Raw genomic sequence first — 19,123 nt, 5'->3', positions numbered from 1 at the left:
GCTATATTTTCTAGTAAGGTGTGGTTGCATGACTAAATTCTGGCCAGTGGGATGTAAACAGAAGTGGTGTGAGTAATTCCTGGGAAGTACACTTAAAGGTCAGAGTTTGACATGAGCAGATCCTTCTTCCTTCCTGCAGTCTGGGCTGCAGATTAGATAGCTAGAATTTAAGCAGCCATTCTGGACTATGAGGTGGAAGTTCTTTTTGGAGAATCAGAGAGCAATAAGATAGAATTCTGGGTCTCCATTAATTATAGAATTGTCATACCAGCTCTGGAATGTTAATCGCCAGACTCTATGTGAAAGAGAAATAAAATTCTATTTTTTTCAACAATTGTTATTTCATTTCTCTATCATTTACAGTTGAATTGAATTCTAACTGATACAGAATGTGAACAAACAAGTTGGGCTGAGAACTCAGGTCTCCCGAATCCAAGCATGGTACTCTTTATTATTATGTTTATCACTTTTACAAAATGTATTTATTTCAGAGATGGGGCCTGACTATGTTGCTCAGGCTGGAGTTCAGTGTCTATTCATGGGCATGATCATAGTGCGCCGCAGCCTCGAACTCCTAGGCTCAGCCTCCTGAGTAGCTGGGACTACAGGAACAAGCCACGGAGCCGGGGTACCTTATTACTTTTTTTTTTTTTTTTTTTTGAGACGGAGTCTCGCTCTGTCGCCCAGGCTGGAGTGCAGTGGCATGATCTTGGCTCACTGCAAAATCCGCCTCCTGGGTTCACGCCATTCTCCTGCCTCAGCCTCCCGTGTAGCTGGGACTACAGGTGCCCACTACCAGGCCCAGCTAATTTTTGGTATTTTTTTTTAGTATAGACAGAGTTTCACCATGTTAGCCAGGATGGTCTCCATCTCCCGACCTCGTGATCCGCCCGCCTCGGCCTCCCAAAGTCCTGGGATTACAGGCGTGAGCCACCGCGCCCGGCCTTTGTTTTTCTTTTGAGACAGTCTTGCTCTGTTGCCCAGGCTGGAGTGCAGTGGCATGATCTCGGCTCACTGCAACTTCTGCCTCCTGGGTTCAAACGATTCTCTTGCCTCAGCCTCTTGAGTAGCTGGGACCACAGGCGCCTGCCACCACACCCAGCTAAATTTTTTCTCTTTTTAGTAGAGATGGGTTTTCACCATGTTCATGGTCAGGCTGGTCTTGAACTCCTGGCCTCAAGTGATCCACTCGCCTTGGCCTCCCAAAGTGCTGGGATTACAGGTGTGAGCCACCATGCCCGGCCACTGGTTACCTTATTAATTTTAATAATAAAAGCCAAACTGTGCTAAGTGTTTTGTATATAATATTTGCTTATAATTTTTGAGTCCTTATTATGTGATAGTCACTGTTAAAATACTTTATAAATGTCACTAACTCATTTAATCCTCATGTCAACTCAGTAAAATAGGTCTATTATTATCACCATTTCCATTTTACAGACAGAGAACCTGAGACACACAGAGAAGGAATAATTCACCCAAGGTCATATATTTAGTAAGAGGTAGAGCTGAGATTTAAACCCTAGCAGTCTGGTTCTAGAGCCTGTGCTCTTTGCTCGTATGTTACACTCGTTCTTATGATGGAAGCTTCTCATCACCCTCTATGCCCATTTTACGGGGGAGGAAACTGAAACATACACTTGTCTAATCATTTGCATAAAATCTGCCAGTCAATGCTGAAGCCAGAATTAGAAGCCACATTCCTAACTCCCAGTCCAGTGCTCTCTCCTCAGACCACCCTGCTATCTCTGAGGCCACCTGAGCAGACACATAATCCCCACCTTCTACCTCCCTCTCCAACACACACACACACACACACACACACACACACACACACACACACACACACACACACACACACACACACACACACACACACACACACACACACCACCCAGCAGGCACCCAGACATTTTTGTGGCCAGGATGGCTACAACCTCCTTTGAAAAGCAGCCAGCTTTGTCCTCCACCAATAACTTTGTTTTATTTATAGTCTCCTGCTCAGAGCTTTTGAACTGGCTGCCCATGCCAGGGAAGATCTTGATAACAACTGTTCCTTGGAGAAGTTTCATAGGTGAATAAACACCACAGCTCCTGCCTGTCTAGCAGAGCTTTGCTCCTGGGGGTGTTTACAAGTCGGTATTGGTGTCTGGGTGCATAAGACTTTAAATTCAAAATGACAGTTTGGACGTTTTCACTTTTTTTTTTTTTTGGTTTTAATTTTAAAAAGTGTACCCTTTGACTTCAACAACCTCAAGGCAGAGGCAAAAGGGAGAAACTATCTTTATTCAGAAGGTGACTCCAACAGAAGAAGTCTTCTATGACTTATCTTCTTGCTTTCTTTGCTCCCAGCCTGGCCAGGAGCTAGGATATAGGACCAGTTACATAGAGGCTATGGGGTGGGGGTAGGGTGGGGAGGCACTCCATGCATTTATAAGAACTGAACTTTCCGATGGATGTTCATGTTTCTGACCTTGCACTACCCCAATGTAGGCTCCAAACAGGCATGCGAGGTGCCTTTGGAAAGCCCCAGGGCACTGTGGCCAGGGTTCACATTGGCCAAGTTATCATGTCCATCCGCACCAAGCTGCAGAACAAGGAGCATGTGATTGAGGCCCTGCGCAGGGCCAAGTTCAAGTTTCCTGGCCGCCAGAAGATCCACATCTCAAAGAAATGGGGCTTCACCAAGTTCAATGCTGATGAATTTGAAGACATGGTGGCTGAGAAGCGGCTCATTCCAGATGGCTGTGGGGTCAAGTACATCCCCAATCGTGGCCCTCTGGACAAGTGGCGGGCCCTGCACTCATGAGGGCTTCCAATGTGCTGACCCCCTCTTAATACTCACCAATAAATTCTACTTCCTGTCAAAAAAAAAAAAAAAAAAAGAACTGAAAAGGCAGAAGTGATGAATGGCATTTCAGGACAGAAAATTGGAAAAAAAAAAAAAAAAAAAAGGGAAAAAAAAACCCCTAATATTAAAAGTGTCTTTGGACTTGGGGCCAAAGATACCACCTTAAAGCATGACTATGTCACATGTGTCTGGAATGATTCAGTCTGGACACTAATCTTGGCTTCTTCACTCGTTGCTAGTTATGTGACCTTGGGAATGTGGCTCAGTTTCCTCTTTGTAAATTAGGGAGATGAACACAGGATTATTGTGAGGATTGGCACTAATGATGTACGAAAATACTGTGTCTGATGCAGAAAGGGCACTCACCCGCTCATTAAAGGGTGGCTAACGGTAGCTGTCATTATTGCTTCCTTTATGATCCCTCTGGGCCTAGAGGGGATGAAATTGAGGTGTTCATGGAAGTGAGCCCCGAGGGGGATGAAATTGAGGTGTTCATGGAAGTGAATCCCAAGGGGGAGCAGGGGTAGGTAGCAGGTTGGTGATCTCGGCTCTCAAATCCTTTCATTTGCATTGAGTTAATCTCTATCAGGGACTGCTGTGTTAACACGAGGCTTCGATGTTGGAGTTCCCAAAACGGCTGATAAAGGGAGGCAGAGGTCCTCAAGGGGAGGGCAGAGCTGAGCCACCACGTGGGTCCACGAAGCCCCCAGGTGGCTTTCCTGTAGGTATGTGGGGTCTCCTTCAAGCTCTAAGGGGAAAGGAAGAGGAAAGGCCTTCAGATGGGGAAGTGGACGGTGTGATGCAGAAGAGGTTCTGCACGGAACTTACTGGAAAGTGCGGGATGTTAAAGGGAAAACGTGTTTTCATGGAGGCCTGGGCGGGAGATTAGCTCTCTGTTAGAAGAGCGGGGTGGGAGGCCTCCAAGGGGAGGATGGGTGGCGGTTTCATCAGGAGGGCTGGGGGTCTCCATGAGAGGATTAGGGTCTCTTCAGGGCGGCTGTGAGTGGAGGTTTCCAGCGGGGCGCAGTGGGGTGCAGACGTGCAAGGGCCTGCACGGGAACGCCAAAGTCCTCCGGGGCCCGCGCCCGGGGAGACATGCGGATAACCGCGCTCCCGCCCCGCCCCCACCGGCCACGGCCCCGCCCCCGCGAGCGGACTACACTTCCCAGCAGCCCCCGCGGGCGGCGGCGGCGGCAGCGCGGGCGGGAGGGGCGGCGGTGAGAGGCGGAGGGGGCGGCGCGCGCCGGGCACGCGCGCCGGCGACCATGGCGTTCGCCGGGCTGGAGCGAGTACATTAACCCCTGGAGGCGGCGGCGGCGGCGAGGGAGCGAGCCTCGAGCGGGCGGGCCCCAGCCTGAGGGAAGGGAGGAAGGGGCGGGGAGAGCGCCAGAGGGAGGCCGGTCGGCCGCGGGCGGGCGGGCAGCGCAGCGCCGAGCGGGGCCCGCGGGCCCATGAGGAGGCCCGGGGACCATGGGCTCCAGGATCAAGTGAGTGCGGCCGGGCCGGGCGGAGCCGGGCCGGGCGCGGGGCGGCGAGGCCGGGCCAGGGCGGCAGGCCGCGGGCCGCGCGGGGGACTTGTTGCCGAGACCAGAGGGGCGCCCCGCGTGCCGGCGTCACGCGGGGAGGGGGACGGTTGCTATGGCGATTTAGGGAGGCGCGGGGGCGGGGTGCGCGCGGGGTGGCAGGGCGCCGGGGGCCAGGTGTCCCCTCGTCACCTGGGGGCCGGAACAGCTGAGATTACAGGGCGGCCCCCTCCCCGAGTTTACGGAGAGCCCCTGAAGATGGTCCTTCAACTGTGGGGAGGGGGAGTGGGAAAGCCCCGGAAGCACCTCCCTGTGTTTGGGCATGTTTGGGGCGCCCCTGAGAGTTGGCAGGTCCGGAGAGGTTGCAGCCTGGCCGCTTGAGGCCTGCGGCCCCCACAGAAGTCGCGTGAGGTTCTTAGAGGGAGGGGCCACTCATGGACCTAAGGTGTGGATGGCCGGGGAGAAAGGCCTGTCTCTCTCCTATTTCCCCCCTCTTATCTGTGAAAATCTCCACGCAGCAAGGTCCAAAGGCTGTGAAGGAGGATACCTCTGTGTTGTAACCGAGCACCTGCTCTTGATAATCGTTGGAAAGGCTTTGTAACTCAATCTGGCGAATTCCCTCACTCATTGATTCACCTGGAGTTCCCGGTGGAGGGTTAGCTTTCCCGGGAAATTGTTGATACATGTAACTTCAGAATCCACTGAAACATTGTTGCTGTCCTTGTAGACTTAGAAGTTGACTTTGGAAAGTGCAACTCCTAAGCGGTCCAATTTGGGTGTGTGGCTTTGGACTCTATCTCCCCTCACAGCCAGGTCCTCTTGTGGCCTCTCCCTTCCTCTGCCCCAGAACTGGAGATGTTTTATCTCTAATTACTAACAAATGTTCACTTTTTCCTCTGTGACTAATAGAATTGTTTGAGGGCATTAAAAAGCAAAGTTGACAGCATAGGCTTTTCTGTAAAACAACTTTCCTAGGACACTTTAAACCCTCTTACAGGAAAGTCTGTGGAATGTGTTTATTTCAGCATTTTGAGAATTGTACTAGGGAAGTTTGAAAGGAGAAGGCCTTAAGGGTGAAATCTAATAATTATTCAAACATTGCATCTCATGTCCAGGTGATGCCCGTGCAGTGTGACCCTTGCCCAGCCTTGCAGTCCCCCGTGTGGTTAGGCTTCTCATTTACAAAATATGTATGAGATGCGCTGCAGCAGCCTTGAGACATCTGCTGAATGAAACTAGAAAAGTTTGCTTATGGTAATGAAAATGGAAGAGTCGCATGAACACTCTGTTAAATCTTTATTTTTGTGGAAATGAGAAAAAAGTTAGAAGCATGCTCCAAACAAGAGCTTGAGAGGCTTGGGGGGTAAAAAGATGTCGTTTGTGAAACATTGGGATTAAAGAGGCACTCAAGTTTAGCTCCTGCTTCCAAGTAAGAGTTGTAAACTTGGATTTCAATAGCACTTAGAAACACTTTCCAGAAGCCAACTTAGAGTTGCAGAGTATGCGTGAGGACACTTACCCTTCTTGTTACAGAAAAGTTCAGAAACTTGCCTGACATGAGGCAGTGAGTGTCAGAACCAGTATTAAAATCCAGCAAGTAAAAGTTCAGATGGCTAGCCATCAAATCTCTCTGTTGCTCTCCAAGGTAGCGGGTTGACAAATACATTTTTCAAATGTGTTTTGTGGAACCCGTCGCTAATTCTGAGCACTTGGGTTAGGGAATTTACTAAGGCATGGAATTGTGTTAAGCGTGAAATGAGTGTGAAGAATAGCCTTATTGATCTTGAAACTAGACTACTCTGTGATAAAAATTTAGGCTTGGGAAATATGTTAGCTTGTGGTGAAACCGAAAGAGAATATGAAGAGAGAAGTTATGAAAAGTAGTTGTGATTTATAGTGACTGTTGATTATGCAACTTCTGCCTGTAGCTAGGAATGGGGATGGACAGGAAATTACCCACTTAAGTGCTCCTTTAGTTGTTGGAGAAGACAGAGCTTTGGTTACTACTGGCTGGCTTTCCCTCCTGGCAGGGCGTTCAAGGTGTTCTTATGGCTGTGGTGAAATCTAAGTGTGCAGGTTCCATTGAACAGGACAGTCTTGGAGGTAGGGGCAAGAGGGGGGTTCCTTTTGTTTTCTCTTGCTTCTCTCTGATGCAGTAAGTCAGTTGACTAGGTGGAATCAGGTCTAGGTTCAAATTCCAGCTCTTTGTAATGCTAATTATGAAACTTTACACAGACTGCCTTTTCAACCTCAGTTTCCCTGAAGGTAAAATGGGGAGGACTGTGTCCAGGTTGTAAGGTTATTATGAGCAATGAACACAGTATCAATGTAAATGCCAGGTCCATGTTAAAAACTCAGTAATTGTTAGGTTTTTTTCTTTTTTTTTCACCTTCTGTATCAAAAGACTAAGAACATTACTGTATATTAGAAATGTCAGAGAAAGGTATGTTTAAGGTAATAGAGAAGAAAATTTTAATGACCAAGGAATTAGGCTGTTGACATGCAGAGTAGGGCTTAACATTGTCTCATTATTAAAAAATAAAAGTTGATTAAAAACAATATTGTGTGTAATTGTGAAGCTGGTGTCTGTTGTGTGATCAGTGGTAAAGCACGTGAGTTACTAGGCACAGGTGTTGAGATTTTGTGTTTGATCAGACTTCTCTTTTAAGTTTAAGCCTGGTTGAACACAATCTCTGTCAGGTACCGTGGAAATCCTTAATGTGAACCATTTCATGAAACCCTCACTACTGTCCAGTGGTGGCGATACTATTTATTAACCACATTTTTCAAATGAGAGAATGGGAGTTTATAGGCCTAAGATCAGATGCCATCCCCCAGATGCCTGCCTTGATGCCAGTTTCCTGTTGCCACCCCCACCCCCTCCTGTTCCAGTCTAGGCCAGGTGCCCTTCCTCCATGTTTCTGTGGCCCCTTGTGTTTATCGCAGTCACAATACTGAATCTCGTTTCTTGTCTGTCTCCTGTACCATGCTGGACGTAAACTTCTTGAGAGGAAGGACTGTCTTATTTATCTTTGAGTTCCCTGTGTCAGACTCAATGCCTGGCACATGGTTGTTTGAGAAGAGTTCATGGAATGCATTTAAGAAATACATTAGGATCTACATTAAGATTCTAATTAAGACTCTGAGTTGAGTGTTCATCGAGTTAAAAAAAAATTAAACCCTTGAGGAAGAAAAGTTTTATATTTTATAAATTTTTTTTTTTTTTTTTTTTTTTTTTTTTGAGATGGAGTCTCGCTCTGTTGCTCAGGCTGGAGTGCGGTGGCGCAATCTCGGCTCACCGCAACCTCCGCCTCCTGGGTTCACGCCATTCTCCTGCCTCAGCCTCCCGAGTAGCTGGGACTACAGGTGCCCGCCTCCGCGCCCAGCTAATTTTTTGTATTTTTAGTAGAAACGGGGTTTCACCATGTTAGCCAAGATGGTCTTGATCTCCTGACCTCGTGATCCGCCCGCCTTGGCCTCCCAAAATGCTGGGATTACAGGCGTGAGCCACTGCGCCCGGCCAAATTTTTAAGGCAAATTATATGGTTTAGGCAGGCCTTTTACTAGAGTATTTAGTTTTTTTTTTTTTTTTTAGATGGAGTTTTGCTCTTGTTGCCCAGGCTAGAGTGCAATGGCATGATCTTGGCTCATCGCAACCTCCAACCCCCCGGGTTCAAGCGATTCTCCTGCCTCAGCTTCCCCAGTAGTTGGGATTACATGCATGAGACACCATGCCTGGCTAATTTTCTATATTTAGTAGAGACGGGGTTTCTCCCGTGTTGGTCAGGCTGGTCTTGAACTCCCAACCTCAGGTGATCTGCCCGCCTCGGCCTCCCAAAGTGCTGGGATTACAGATGTGAGCCACCGTGCCCAGCCTCATGTTTATTTTAATAAAGGAACATTGTCTTGCCTCAAATCAACATTTAATGAACAAAAAAAGAGAAGGTCACCAGTATGCAGGTAGCACCCTGGAAACCTAAATGTTAAACCTGTATGTACATTTATCTAGAAGAATAAAAGGAGCAGTGGTAACTGACAATCTTCGACAGGTATGTTTAAATCTTATTTAGTGTTTGAATGATCCCAGTGGACTGGAATGTGGTTAATATGAAGCAATTTAACTGATAATGCAGACACACAGCAGGAAACTATGTGGCAGTTTAATATTGCTTGTGGTGACATCCTAGAAATTGCTTCCAGGCACCAAGTGCAGGAAGTGGGCTGTAAGTAATCGAAGGAAGTTTTCTAAGTGAGTTTGAAGAAATGTGACATTTATGGACTCAGAGAAAAGCATACTCTAAGATTTGGAGGCATAGGAACAGGGCAGGGCAACTAATTTGGCCTTGTGGTGGTGATTATTCTACATTAGCCTGTATACCTGTCTTCTGTCCCTGTCAAACTGTGACCTCTGTGAGGTTAGTGACCAAGAAATTTATCCATTTATTCATCCATTTACCTACCATAGAACTAAGAATATTAAGCACGTATTAAACAATAAATGTTAGCCATTATTATCATAATTAGTGGCAGTACTGTGCCTGGCAGTGTGCTAAGTACTGGGGACACAAAGATGAACAAATATTTTTCTTTAAGGCTTTCTAAAGTAGTGGACACAAATGTGAAACAAAAACAATCCCTTCCAGACTCCCTCCCCACCAAAAAAAACAAAACAAAACAAAGAAACAAAACACCAGTATAATACAGTATAAGTTAATTGCAATGGTGGAGATACCGCTGGTGACGAATAGGTGAGTAAGTGAAGGAGAGACTGTCTTCTGGGGAGGAGGGAGGGTCAGGAAAGGAAGGCTTCACCAAGGGGATCATGTTTCAGCTGAGAGATGGGTAGGGGTGGTTAGCAGAGGGAGTAGAGGCAGTAATGGTGGTGGTGGTATCAGCAGAGGGAGCAGTACGTATGAGGACGTGGCATATTGAAATAAAAATATTACCATTTATTAGACACTTAAATGCCAGGAATTGTGTTAGACATTGGGAATTACGATGGCGAATAATACAGATTCACTCCTCATGGTGCATATAGTCTTGTGGACCTGACTAAAAAACCACGGCCGGGCGCGGTGGCTCATGCCTGTAATCCCAGCACTTTGGGAGGCCGAGGCGGGCACGAGGTCAGGAGATCGAGACCACGGTGAAACCCCGTCTCTACTAAAATATACAAAAAAAAAATTAGCCAGCCGTGGTGGCGGGCACCTGTAGTCCCAGCTACTCGGAGAGGCTGAGGCAGGAGAATGGCATGAACCCGGGAGGCGGAGCTTGCAGTGAGCCGAGATTGCGCCACTGCACTCCAGCCTGGGTGACAGAGCGAGACTCCGTCTCAAAAATAAATAAATAAATAAATAAAATAAAAAAAAAAAGGTAAATTCACATAAAGCTATATAGATGTTCTATAAAAGAAGCACATGAGATACCTCAGAGAAAATGATGGGAGCGACTGTCCTATTTTAGATAGAGTGGCGAGGGAAGGCCTCACCGTGGAGATGACATTTGAGCTGAGACTTAAAGGATGAGGAGGTATTAGTCATCTAAAGAGACTAGGCAAGACTTTTTATTCCAGGCAAAGGATAGAGCATACACAAAGGCCTTGAGGCAAGAAAACCCTAGGCATATTTCAGGAATGGACAGAAGGCCAGTGGGTTTGAGTAGTGACTGATGGCAGAGAGGCTTGTGGTGAGGTCAGAGGGAGAGATCCTGGGCAGGGCCTTGTAGGTTGTGGTAATCTGAAAACTGTTTTATAAGATATGAAATTTTATAGTATGTGAATCTTATAAGATTATAACATAAGATTCACATACTATAATATTTACTTTTTTTTTTTTTTTTTTGAGACAGTTTCACTCTGTCGCCCAGGCTGGAGTGCAGTAGTACCATCTTGGCTCACTGCAACCTCTGCCTCCTGGGTTCAGGTGATTTTCATGCCTCAGCCTCCCAAGTAGCTGGGACTGCAGGTGCCTGCCACCATGCCTGACTAGTTTTTGTATTTTTAGTTTCACCACGTTGACCAGGCCAGTCTCAAACTCCTGATGATCCGTCTGCCTTGGCCTCCCAAAGTGCTGGAGTTACAGACATGAGCCACTGTGCCCAGCCCTAAAATTTACTTTCTTAAGTGGTTTTAAGTATATTCACAGGGTGATTGATTACCACTAATTCCAAAACTTTTTCATCACCCCAGAAAGAAACCCCATGCATGTTAGACACTCCTCATTCCCCCAAACCCTTCAGTCCTAGGCAATCACTAATCTACTTGCTATAGATTTGCCTATTATGGGCATTTCATATATTAATAAATAGAATCATATATAACCCTTCCTGCGTGGCTTCTTTCACTTAATGATTTCAAGATTTATCCATGTTGGAGCATGTATGAGTGTTTCATTTCTTTTTACTGCTGAATACTATTCCATTGTATGGACATACCACATTTTACTTATCCATTTGTCAGTTGTAAGGTATTTGGGTTGTTTCCCCTTTTCATCATTATGAGTGATGTTGCTATGAACATTTTGTGTGGACATACGTTTTTATTTCTCTCGGGTATATACTTAGGAGTGGAATTGCTGGATCGTATGATAACTCTGTAACATTTTGAGAAACTGTTAAAATTGTTTTCTAAAGCAGCTGTACCACTTTGTGTAAAGTGCTATTTTATTGTGGTTTTGATTTGGCCCAAATGAGTTACATAGAAAAGATCAGAGTAGACGGAGATAGGTTTCTAGGAAGAGGTTGGAACTTGAACTGAAAGAAAGGGGAGATTTGGAGAATGGAGGGGGATTACCAAAGGAAGACAAGTGGAAGTTATATGACTTGAAAGTGAGGATAAACTGATCTCGTTTCAGGAATAGAGGAGCAGTCTTGGCTTATGATAGTTCTGCTCCAGTTTGTTTTGACTGTTCTTTAAAGAATCCCCTTGCCAAAATACACAAGAAGGTTGCTTTTTCTTGAGGCCTGTTGTATAGCACAACTAATGTATCTCTCTGCTTTGTGATGAGACCAAGAATTGGAATGGGACGTCCTTTCCAGGCCTTCTTCCTCTAATGCCTATTCCCCTCTTCCCTTTCTCTGCCACAGTGCTGTCCTCCCAGTCCCCAAAGGAGAATGTAGAAAGACTTGGAGTGGTGGAATAAAAGTCTCTTTGAAGACCAAGCTCTCCATCATTAATGCTCAGAGTCAGCCACTTGAATTTTCATGACTTTTCTGGAAAACATGTTGGTGCTACTCCATCACTCTTCTCTTAGCCATTGTAGTCAACTTAGAGGGGATTGTACAGCAGATAGAAAGGTTGAAACAGAAGGTAAGACCTGGAGTATTGCTCTAGGAAAGTATGTTTGCATTCAGTTATTAAGTCTGTGTAAGTTCCTGGCTGGAGTTCCGGTTGCAGTTGCAAAGGTCCAGCCTTTTTCCTGGCCCTAGGGAGAACTAATCTCTGGGTTTGTAACATCCTTTTTGCTTAAAAGGGCTTTGTGGGGACATGGAAAGATAAACAAGGAAGAAAAATAAACAAAATGAAGTTGTTTTGTTCTTTACTTTTATTGGAATCCGTACCCATTCTTTCCGAGTATTCAGGACTTGAAAAGGAGCCAAATAAAGTAAGAAAAGATATGTTAAAATACATATATGTTCCTATAGAAAAGAGAGGTGACATTCCAAAAGTTCATCTGTAAGTTGGTTATGACATTTAGAATGTGTTTCCCTCTTCGAGATACTGTTATGTACAAATCAGTAACTGTTGAGGGCAAGGGCATTCCAGATATAGGGAACTGTGTATGCAAAAGTCATGGGGAGATAAAAGGTAAAGCTGAAATACAGGATATAAGGATAAAGATTACAGGAGAGGAAGTTGATGAAGTAGGCATGTGCCAGTAGGATATGATGCCATTGAAGGGTTGAACTGGGGATGTAATATGATCAGATTTGGGTTTTTAGGTAGATTACCCTGGCAGCAGCAGTTTAGAGCAGTGATATCTCTGGCTTTTACAAGATGACGCATTGGAACGTGAGAATATGTTAGAAATTGTATTTATTTTTATATCAACCTTGAAAGTTTGTTTTTGTATTTTTTAATGTATGTGTTAGTATAGTAAGGCATTATTATAATTTATGGATATTTATCAGATGTATGCTAACTTTTTTACTGATAGGAAGAATGCATGGAAAAAAATGGGAGGCCACTGGATTGTGGAACTGTGTAATAGTTTTTACTGCTGAAGATCAAGGTCCAGAGCAAGGTTTTGGCAGTGTAAAGAAAAGGAATGACGGGCCGGGCGTGGTGGCTCATGCCTGTAATACCAGCACTTTGGGAGGCCAAGGAGGGTGGATGGCTTGAGTCCAGGAATTTGAGACCAGCATGGGCAACATGATGAAACTCTGTCTCTACAAAAAAATACAACAATTAGCCAGGTGTGGTGGCATGTATCTGTGGTCCCAGCTACTTGGGAGGCTGAGGTGGGAGGATCACTTGAGCTCCCACAGAGCTCAGGAGACAGAGGTTGCAGTGATTCAAGATCGTGCCACTGCATTCCAGCCTGGGTGACAGAGTAAGACCCTGTCTCAAAAAGAAAAAAAAAAAGGAAAGGATGGCTTCGAGAGATTTTAAGTAGAAATGACAAGACAAGACTTGGTGACAAATTACATGTAAGAGGCAAAAGAAGAATCAAAGATGACTTGCCAGGGTTAGCAGAGTTATGTTACAAATGGAGTATTTGTAAGGTGAGGACTGGTTATATAATGTTTGCTTTTCTGAGGAAAAGTGAAAAGTTATAATTGGGATAAGGCATTTTAGTCTGCATTGAGAATGGAAGGAATCTTTGAGGGATCTATAGTGAATGTGTGTGCTTTATTAAATAAGTAAGACTTAAAGTGGGCTGGAATAAATTGCTGAAGGCTAATCTGTTCATGGTAGATTTAGAAAGGGGGAAAAGAAAAACCACCTTTTGAATTCACTTTAGCCACAGGAAAGGTTTGAGGGTGTTGCATTGATATCGCCTAGGCTGTATGAATAAATGGAAGGAAGGAAACCAATCTAGGGAAGATGCCGTTTGACTCCACGCTGGCAGTTCTTGAACTCCAGGGTGTGAGAGGATCCAGGGGTACGTGAGCACTGGAGTTCTGAGTTCCCAGAACTATACATTCTCTCTCTGAGTTCTAAATTTCTGAGCTTCAGGTTAAAAAAAAAATTTATGAAAGGAAGCTAATAAATTAACCTACAGGGTTGTTGTGATAATTAAAAGAGATCTTGTGCCTAGTTCTCAGTGGAGATATGACTGCTTAGTAAATGGCAGAGAAAACACGGTTGTCTGAACAACCTGGAGTTAAAAAACAAGTTAAAAGACAGCAAGTATGTTCCTTTTTATAGTATTACAGTTTTTTGTTTTGTTTTGTTTTTAAAAACTAAGGTATTTGCTTCCTTTCAGTAAGGATGTTAGGATGACGTGTAGCGTATTTCACTGAATTTATTTGAAAGATTGAGATGCTGGTATGTACAAAGCGCTATTGCTCTTGCTGGCTGGGAAGAAAGGAAGCCTATAGTCTACTAAGACAGATAAGATGAGCATGCAAACAATTAGAATTATAACCTTTAAGAACACTTATGCCCCCACCCAGGCCCGGTGGCTCACACCTGTAATCTCAGCACTTTGGGAGGCTGAAGCAGGCAGATCATTTGAGGTCAGGAGTTCGAGATCAGTCAGGCCAACATGGTGAAAACCCATCTCTACTAAAAAAAAAAAAAAATTACAAAAATTAGCTGGGCATGGTGGTGCACGCCTGTAGTCCCAGCTACTTGGGAGGCTGAGGTATGAGAACTGCTTGAACCTGGGAAGGGGAGGTTGCAGTGAGCTGAGATTGCGCCACTGTACTCTAGCTTGGGCAACAGAGCAAGACCCTGTCTTGAAGTAAAAAACAAACGAAACCACTTAATGTTCCCTTTATCATAAATATTGGAAATCTATTCAGTTTTATAAAAGATTTATACCAATAATTTATATTTATCTCTGTTTAACTGGTACTACTTTTCAGTCTTTTTAAAGTTTTTTTTTTTTTTTTTTTGTGACAAAGCCCTGCTCTTGTTGCCCAGGCTGGAGTGCAGTGGCACGATCTTGGTTCACTGCAATTTCTACCTCCTGGGTTCAAGCTTCCTCTGCTTCAGCCTCCCGAGTAGCTGGGATTACAGGCACCTGCCACCATGCCCGGCTAATTCTTCGTACTTCTAGTAGAGATGGGTTTCTCCAGGTTGGCCAGGCTGGTCTCCAACTCCTGACCTCAGGTGATCCGCCCGCCTCGGCCTCCCAAAGTGCTGGGATTACAGGCTTGAGCCACCGTGCCCGGCCTTAAAGTGATTTTTTATTCCTTTTTTTTTCTTGGTGCTGAACCTATTTTTAAACTTTATTTTGAAAAATTTTAAACATCTATAAAAGTAGAATAGTATAATGAGCCCCCAAATTCCCATCAACCAGTTTCAACACTTAAGTTTTACCTAGTTTTATTTATCGATAACTGACCGTAACTCCCTCCCCTGCTCTCTAGTCCTGGATTATTTTGAAGCAAATCCCAGATGTTGTCATATCATGCTTTTTTTTTTTTTTTTTTTTTTCTGAGACAGCGTCTCACTCTGTCGCCCAGGCTGGAGTGCAGTGATGCAATCTCGGTACGCTGCAACCTCCACCTCCCAGGTTCAAGTGATTCTCATACCTCAGCCTCCCCAGTAGCTGGGATTACAGGTGCGCACCACCATGCCTGGCTAATTTTTGTCTTGTTAGTAGAGATGAGATTTCACCATTTTGGCCAGGCTGATCTCAAACACCTGACCTCAAGTGAGCTGCCTGCCTCCACCTCCCAAAGTGCTGGGATTACAGGTGTGAGCCACCATTCCAGGCCCCAGATGTCATATCTCATTCTTAAATACTTCCATATGTGTCTCTAAAAGGTAGATTTTTTTTTTTTTAAAAACAACATTTTCACACCTAAAAAGTTAACCAAAAAATTTAATTTTTTTTTTTTTTTTAGTTGAAGTTGTACTTTGTCACCCAGGCTGGAATGCAGTGGTGTGATCTCGGCTCACTGCAACCTCTGCCTCCTGGGTTCAAGCGATTCTCCTGCCTCAACCTCCCCAGTAGCTGGGATTACAGGTGTGCACCACCACGCCTAGCTAATTTTTGTATTTTTAGTAGAGACAGGGTTTCACCATGTTGGTCAGGCTGGTTTCAAACTCCTGACCCCAAGCAGTCCACCCACCTAGGCCTCCCAAAATGCTGGGATTACAGGCATGAGCCACTGCACCCGGTCGAAAAATTTTAATGTTATTAAATATCCAGTCAGTGTTCAAAGTTTTTCAGTTATATCAAATTTTAAAAAAAGCAGTGGATTTGTTTGAATCAGCGAAGTTCATACATTGCAATTGGTTGATATTTGCTTTTTCCCTCATGCAGTTTATTTTTTGAAGAAGTGGGTTATTTGTCCTGTATGATTTCCGTTGCATCCTTAAGGTTTGTTTAATGTATTCCTCTGTCCCCTTTATTTCCTACAAATTGGTAGTTGGATTAAGTGACTTGATGAGATTCAAGTTCACTTTCTTGGCAAGAATATTTTAAAAGTGGTGATAGGTACTTCCATCAGGAGGTACATTATGTGTGGGTATCTCTCTTTGATCTGTTCATTAATTAGAGGTTATAAAATGGTGATACTTTGTTTCTATCACTTCTTCTTCATACTAGCTGGGATACTTGTAAAAAGAAACCTTGTCCATATCAACCATTTGGTTCCTCTGAGATACAGTTCATTTAGGAAAGGCAGGGTAAATGCTTGATTTTATCAAATTTTTAAACATTTTCCAAAGGTAACTAATTTTTGAGAGAGGGGAGTGTCACTTTAAATCGACGTATTTAAACTTATTTGCTATATTTCTATCTGCTGTAGTTACTGTTCTCACTGATGTTTAATTTGTCCTATCTTTGTCCAGTGGGAATTTCTTTTTTTTGTTGTTGTTTTTTTGTTTTGTTTTTTTGAGATGGAGTCTTGCTCTGCCACCCAGGCTGGACAGCAGTGGCAGGATCTCAGCTGACTGCAAGCTCCGCCTCCCGGGTTCACGCCATTCTCCTGCCTCAGCCTCCGGAGTAGCTGGGACTACAGGCGCCCGCCACCACGCCCGGCTAATTTTTTGTATTTTTAGTAGAGACGGGGTTTCACCCTGTTAGCCAGGATGGTCTCGATCTCCTGACCTCGTAATCTGCTCGCCTTGGCCTCCCAAAGTGCTGGGATTACAGGCTTGAGCCACCGCGCCCGGCCAGGATCCCTGTAGTTTCTAATAGCTCCCTTGTCTTTTGATATGACAGAGTGTTCCGGGCTCATCTTCTGTGTTTCCTCCTCCAGACCCAGTGTTTCTCTAAGGAGTCCTGGTTCCTTTTGGTGGGAAATAGTATTAGAAATCACAACCTGGGATTTAGGACTTTTGGGGATGGGGTGGGTTTGCTACCAGGTCAGTCATAATTTCTAGGATTCTCCAGGGGTCAGAATTTGGAAATATGTGTGTGTAGTTTTAAAGGTAAATTGCATTATGTGTTCATATTGCTTTTTCCAGTTCTAGACTATAGCAGTTTTATTTAACCTCATCACCTTTACATTGGAATTTTCCATACCTATATCAAAGTCTTGATTTCCAACAACACCAACACCATTACTCTTTTGCTTTATCCCACAATACCTAGACAGCTCAACAGCAGCACCAACATTACCATCAACAATGCAATTACTGAAAATAGTTATGTTTTTGGCTTTTTAAAACTTGGCAGTTCTTTTGGTCCCTAGGATATATTTCACTAGGTCTGTAGTCAAATTACTGTTTTAAAGTCAGTAGAATTGGTTTTTTTCTCTGTGGTTGTGTCACCAACTCAGTACAAAGTTAGGTTTTTTTTTTGTTGTTGTTGTTGTTTTGTTTTTTGAGACAGGTTCTTGCTCTGTTGCCTGAGCTGGAGTGCAGTGGCACGATTTCGGCTCACTGCAATTTCTGCCTCCTGTGTTCGAGTGAGTCTCCTGCTTCAGCCTCTTGAGTACCTGGGACTACAGGTAATTGCCACCATGCCCGGCTGATGTTTGTATTTTTAGTAGAGACAGGGTTTCACTTTTTTGGCCAGGCTGATCTGCTGACCTCAAGTGATCTGCCCACTTTGGCCTCCCAAAGTGCTGGGATTGCAGGCAGGAGCCACAGCACCTGGCCCATAGTTAGGTTTTTATAATTTTTTCTTTTAATCTGTTGGAATTACTGTTTAAAAATAATTTGATTTTTAAAACAATTACTTAAAATACTTATATTGTTTCAAAGCCAAAGCTACAAAACAGGCATATTCATAAGTCTAACATCTATCCCTGCCTACCACCGTGTTCCTTCCCTGTCATAGGTACCGAGTTTGATTTTAGATTTTCATTTGTCCTTCCATTAAAACAAAAAAGGCAGCCGGGCACAGTGGCTCACGCCTTTAATCCCAGCACTCTGGGTGGCCGAGGCGGGCAGATCACCTGAGGTCGGGAGTTCGAGACCAGCCTGACCAACATGGAGAAACCCCGTCTCTACTAAAAATACAAAAACAAGCTGGGTGTAGTGGCACATGCCTGTAATCCCAGCTACTTGGGAGGCTGAGGCAGGAGAATTGCTTGAACCTGAGAGGCAGAGGTTGTGGTGAGCCGAGATTGTGCCATTGCACTTCAGCCTGGGCAACAAGAGCAAAACTCTGTCTCAACAACAACAACAACAACAACAAAAAGGGCAAATACATAGATATATTCACATCTCCTCTTGCCAGGCCCTCAGATAAGTGATAGCATTCCATGTGTACTTTTCTCCCCTTAACTTTTCTCATTTTATAATATATCCTGTAAAGAAATCTCTCCTGGAAAAATATAGGGAATATGGGGATCTTCCTCATTTCTCTGTAGGACAGCATTAGTACTCTATTGGATGGATGGACTATGGTTTATTCAACCCATCTCATACTGATGGGCATTTAGGTTGCTTCTAGTCTTTTATTTATTACAAATGGTGCAGTAATGAATAGTCTTGTGTATGCACCTTTTTGTATTTTTACCATTATACCATTGCGATAGATTTTTCCAAGTGGAATTTGGGTTAAAGGGTAATTTTGTATGTAATTTTGCTAGATATTGTCAAATTCTCCTCCATAGAGATTGTACCAATTCATAGTCCCACACGAGAATGCTTGTTGTCATACAGCTTCATCAACAGAGTGTGTTTGTCAAACTTTAAAAATTATTTTTATCAGTTACAAGTGCATGCAAAGTTACAAACATATATGGTCACGAATCAAATACTTAATAAGAGCCTGTGATAAGCAACAATCCTCTACCCTTTTCTTCCCTAGTCCCACTCTTTGGAGACAAACTCTTATTAACTGACCCTATTTTTAGTTTTTCTGGTTGTTAACTCATAACCATAGATAAATCTCTCTCTGTTAATTAACTTTAGACAGTGTCTGTTGACTCCTTGAAATGAAAGATAAGTAACTTTATAGTACTTCTCTCTTCCACTCATCTGATATTTTATCTATTTTGTATTACTTTAATTTTTGTAATGGCTATTAACTTAAACCTCTTTATTGTTCCATTAACCCTCAACACTGTCTTTTGATTTCACACTTTGTAAGGGGAAGGGTATTATCCTAGCTTTTCCTTCTACCTTTTCAAAGCTATGCTTTTACATTTATGTGGTCATTTAGATTTTGATCCACGG

The 19,123-nt window shown here is 44.0% G+C and overlaps 2 protein-coding genes across 8 annotated transcripts in view; both read left to right on the top strand.

The window, feature by feature from the left end:
- The first annotated feature begins 2,451 nt into the window (after positions 1-2,451).
- LOC116475639 (large ribosomal subunit protein uL16-like) lies at positions 2,452-2,861 on the top strand. Its single transcript, XM_032165096.2, has one exon. The coding sequence runs from the start codon at positions 2,453-2,455 to the stop codon at positions 2,807-2,809; it is 357 nt and encodes a 118-aa protein (XP_032020987.1). The 5' UTR covers position 2,452; the 3' UTR covers positions 2,810-2,861.
- A 1,373-nt stretch (positions 2,862-4,234) lies between these two features.
- The window catches only part of DENND1A (DENN domain containing 1A), a 551,140-nt gene continuing 536,251 nt past the window's right edge, over positions 4,235-19,123 (top strand). For 6 of the 7 annotated variants that reach the window (XM_058445765.1, XM_032165094.2, XM_058445771.1 and 3 more), the window contains exon 1: positions 4,235-4,338. In XM_058445765.1, coding sequence (XP_058301748.1) covers positions 4,322-4,338 — 17 coding nt within the window. In that variant the 5' untranslated portion in view covers positions 4,235-4,321. Of the gene's footprint in view, positions 4,339-4,660; positions 4,820-19,123 lie in introns of those variants that run through there. The other variant, XM_058445767.1, reaches the window with a different exon arrangement.

This window comes from Hylobates moloch, unplaced genomic scaffold, assembly GCF_009828535.3.
Source record: "Hylobates moloch isolate HMO894 unplaced genomic scaffold, HMol_V3 SCAFFOLD_10, whole genome shotgun sequence".
In the NCBI taxonomy this organism is placed as follows: domain Eukaryota; kingdom Metazoa; phylum Chordata; class Mammalia; order Primates; family Hylobatidae; genus Hylobates; species Hylobates moloch.
The sequence above is the reverse complement of the archived record's forward strand: the minus strand, read 5'-3'. Positions and strand labels throughout refer to the sequence as shown.

Coding starts and splice junctions, on each gene's coding strand:
- LOC116475639 (XM_032165096.2), top strand. CDS start 2,453: ATGGATGTTCATGTTTCTGACCTTGCACTACCCCAATGTAGGCTCCAA.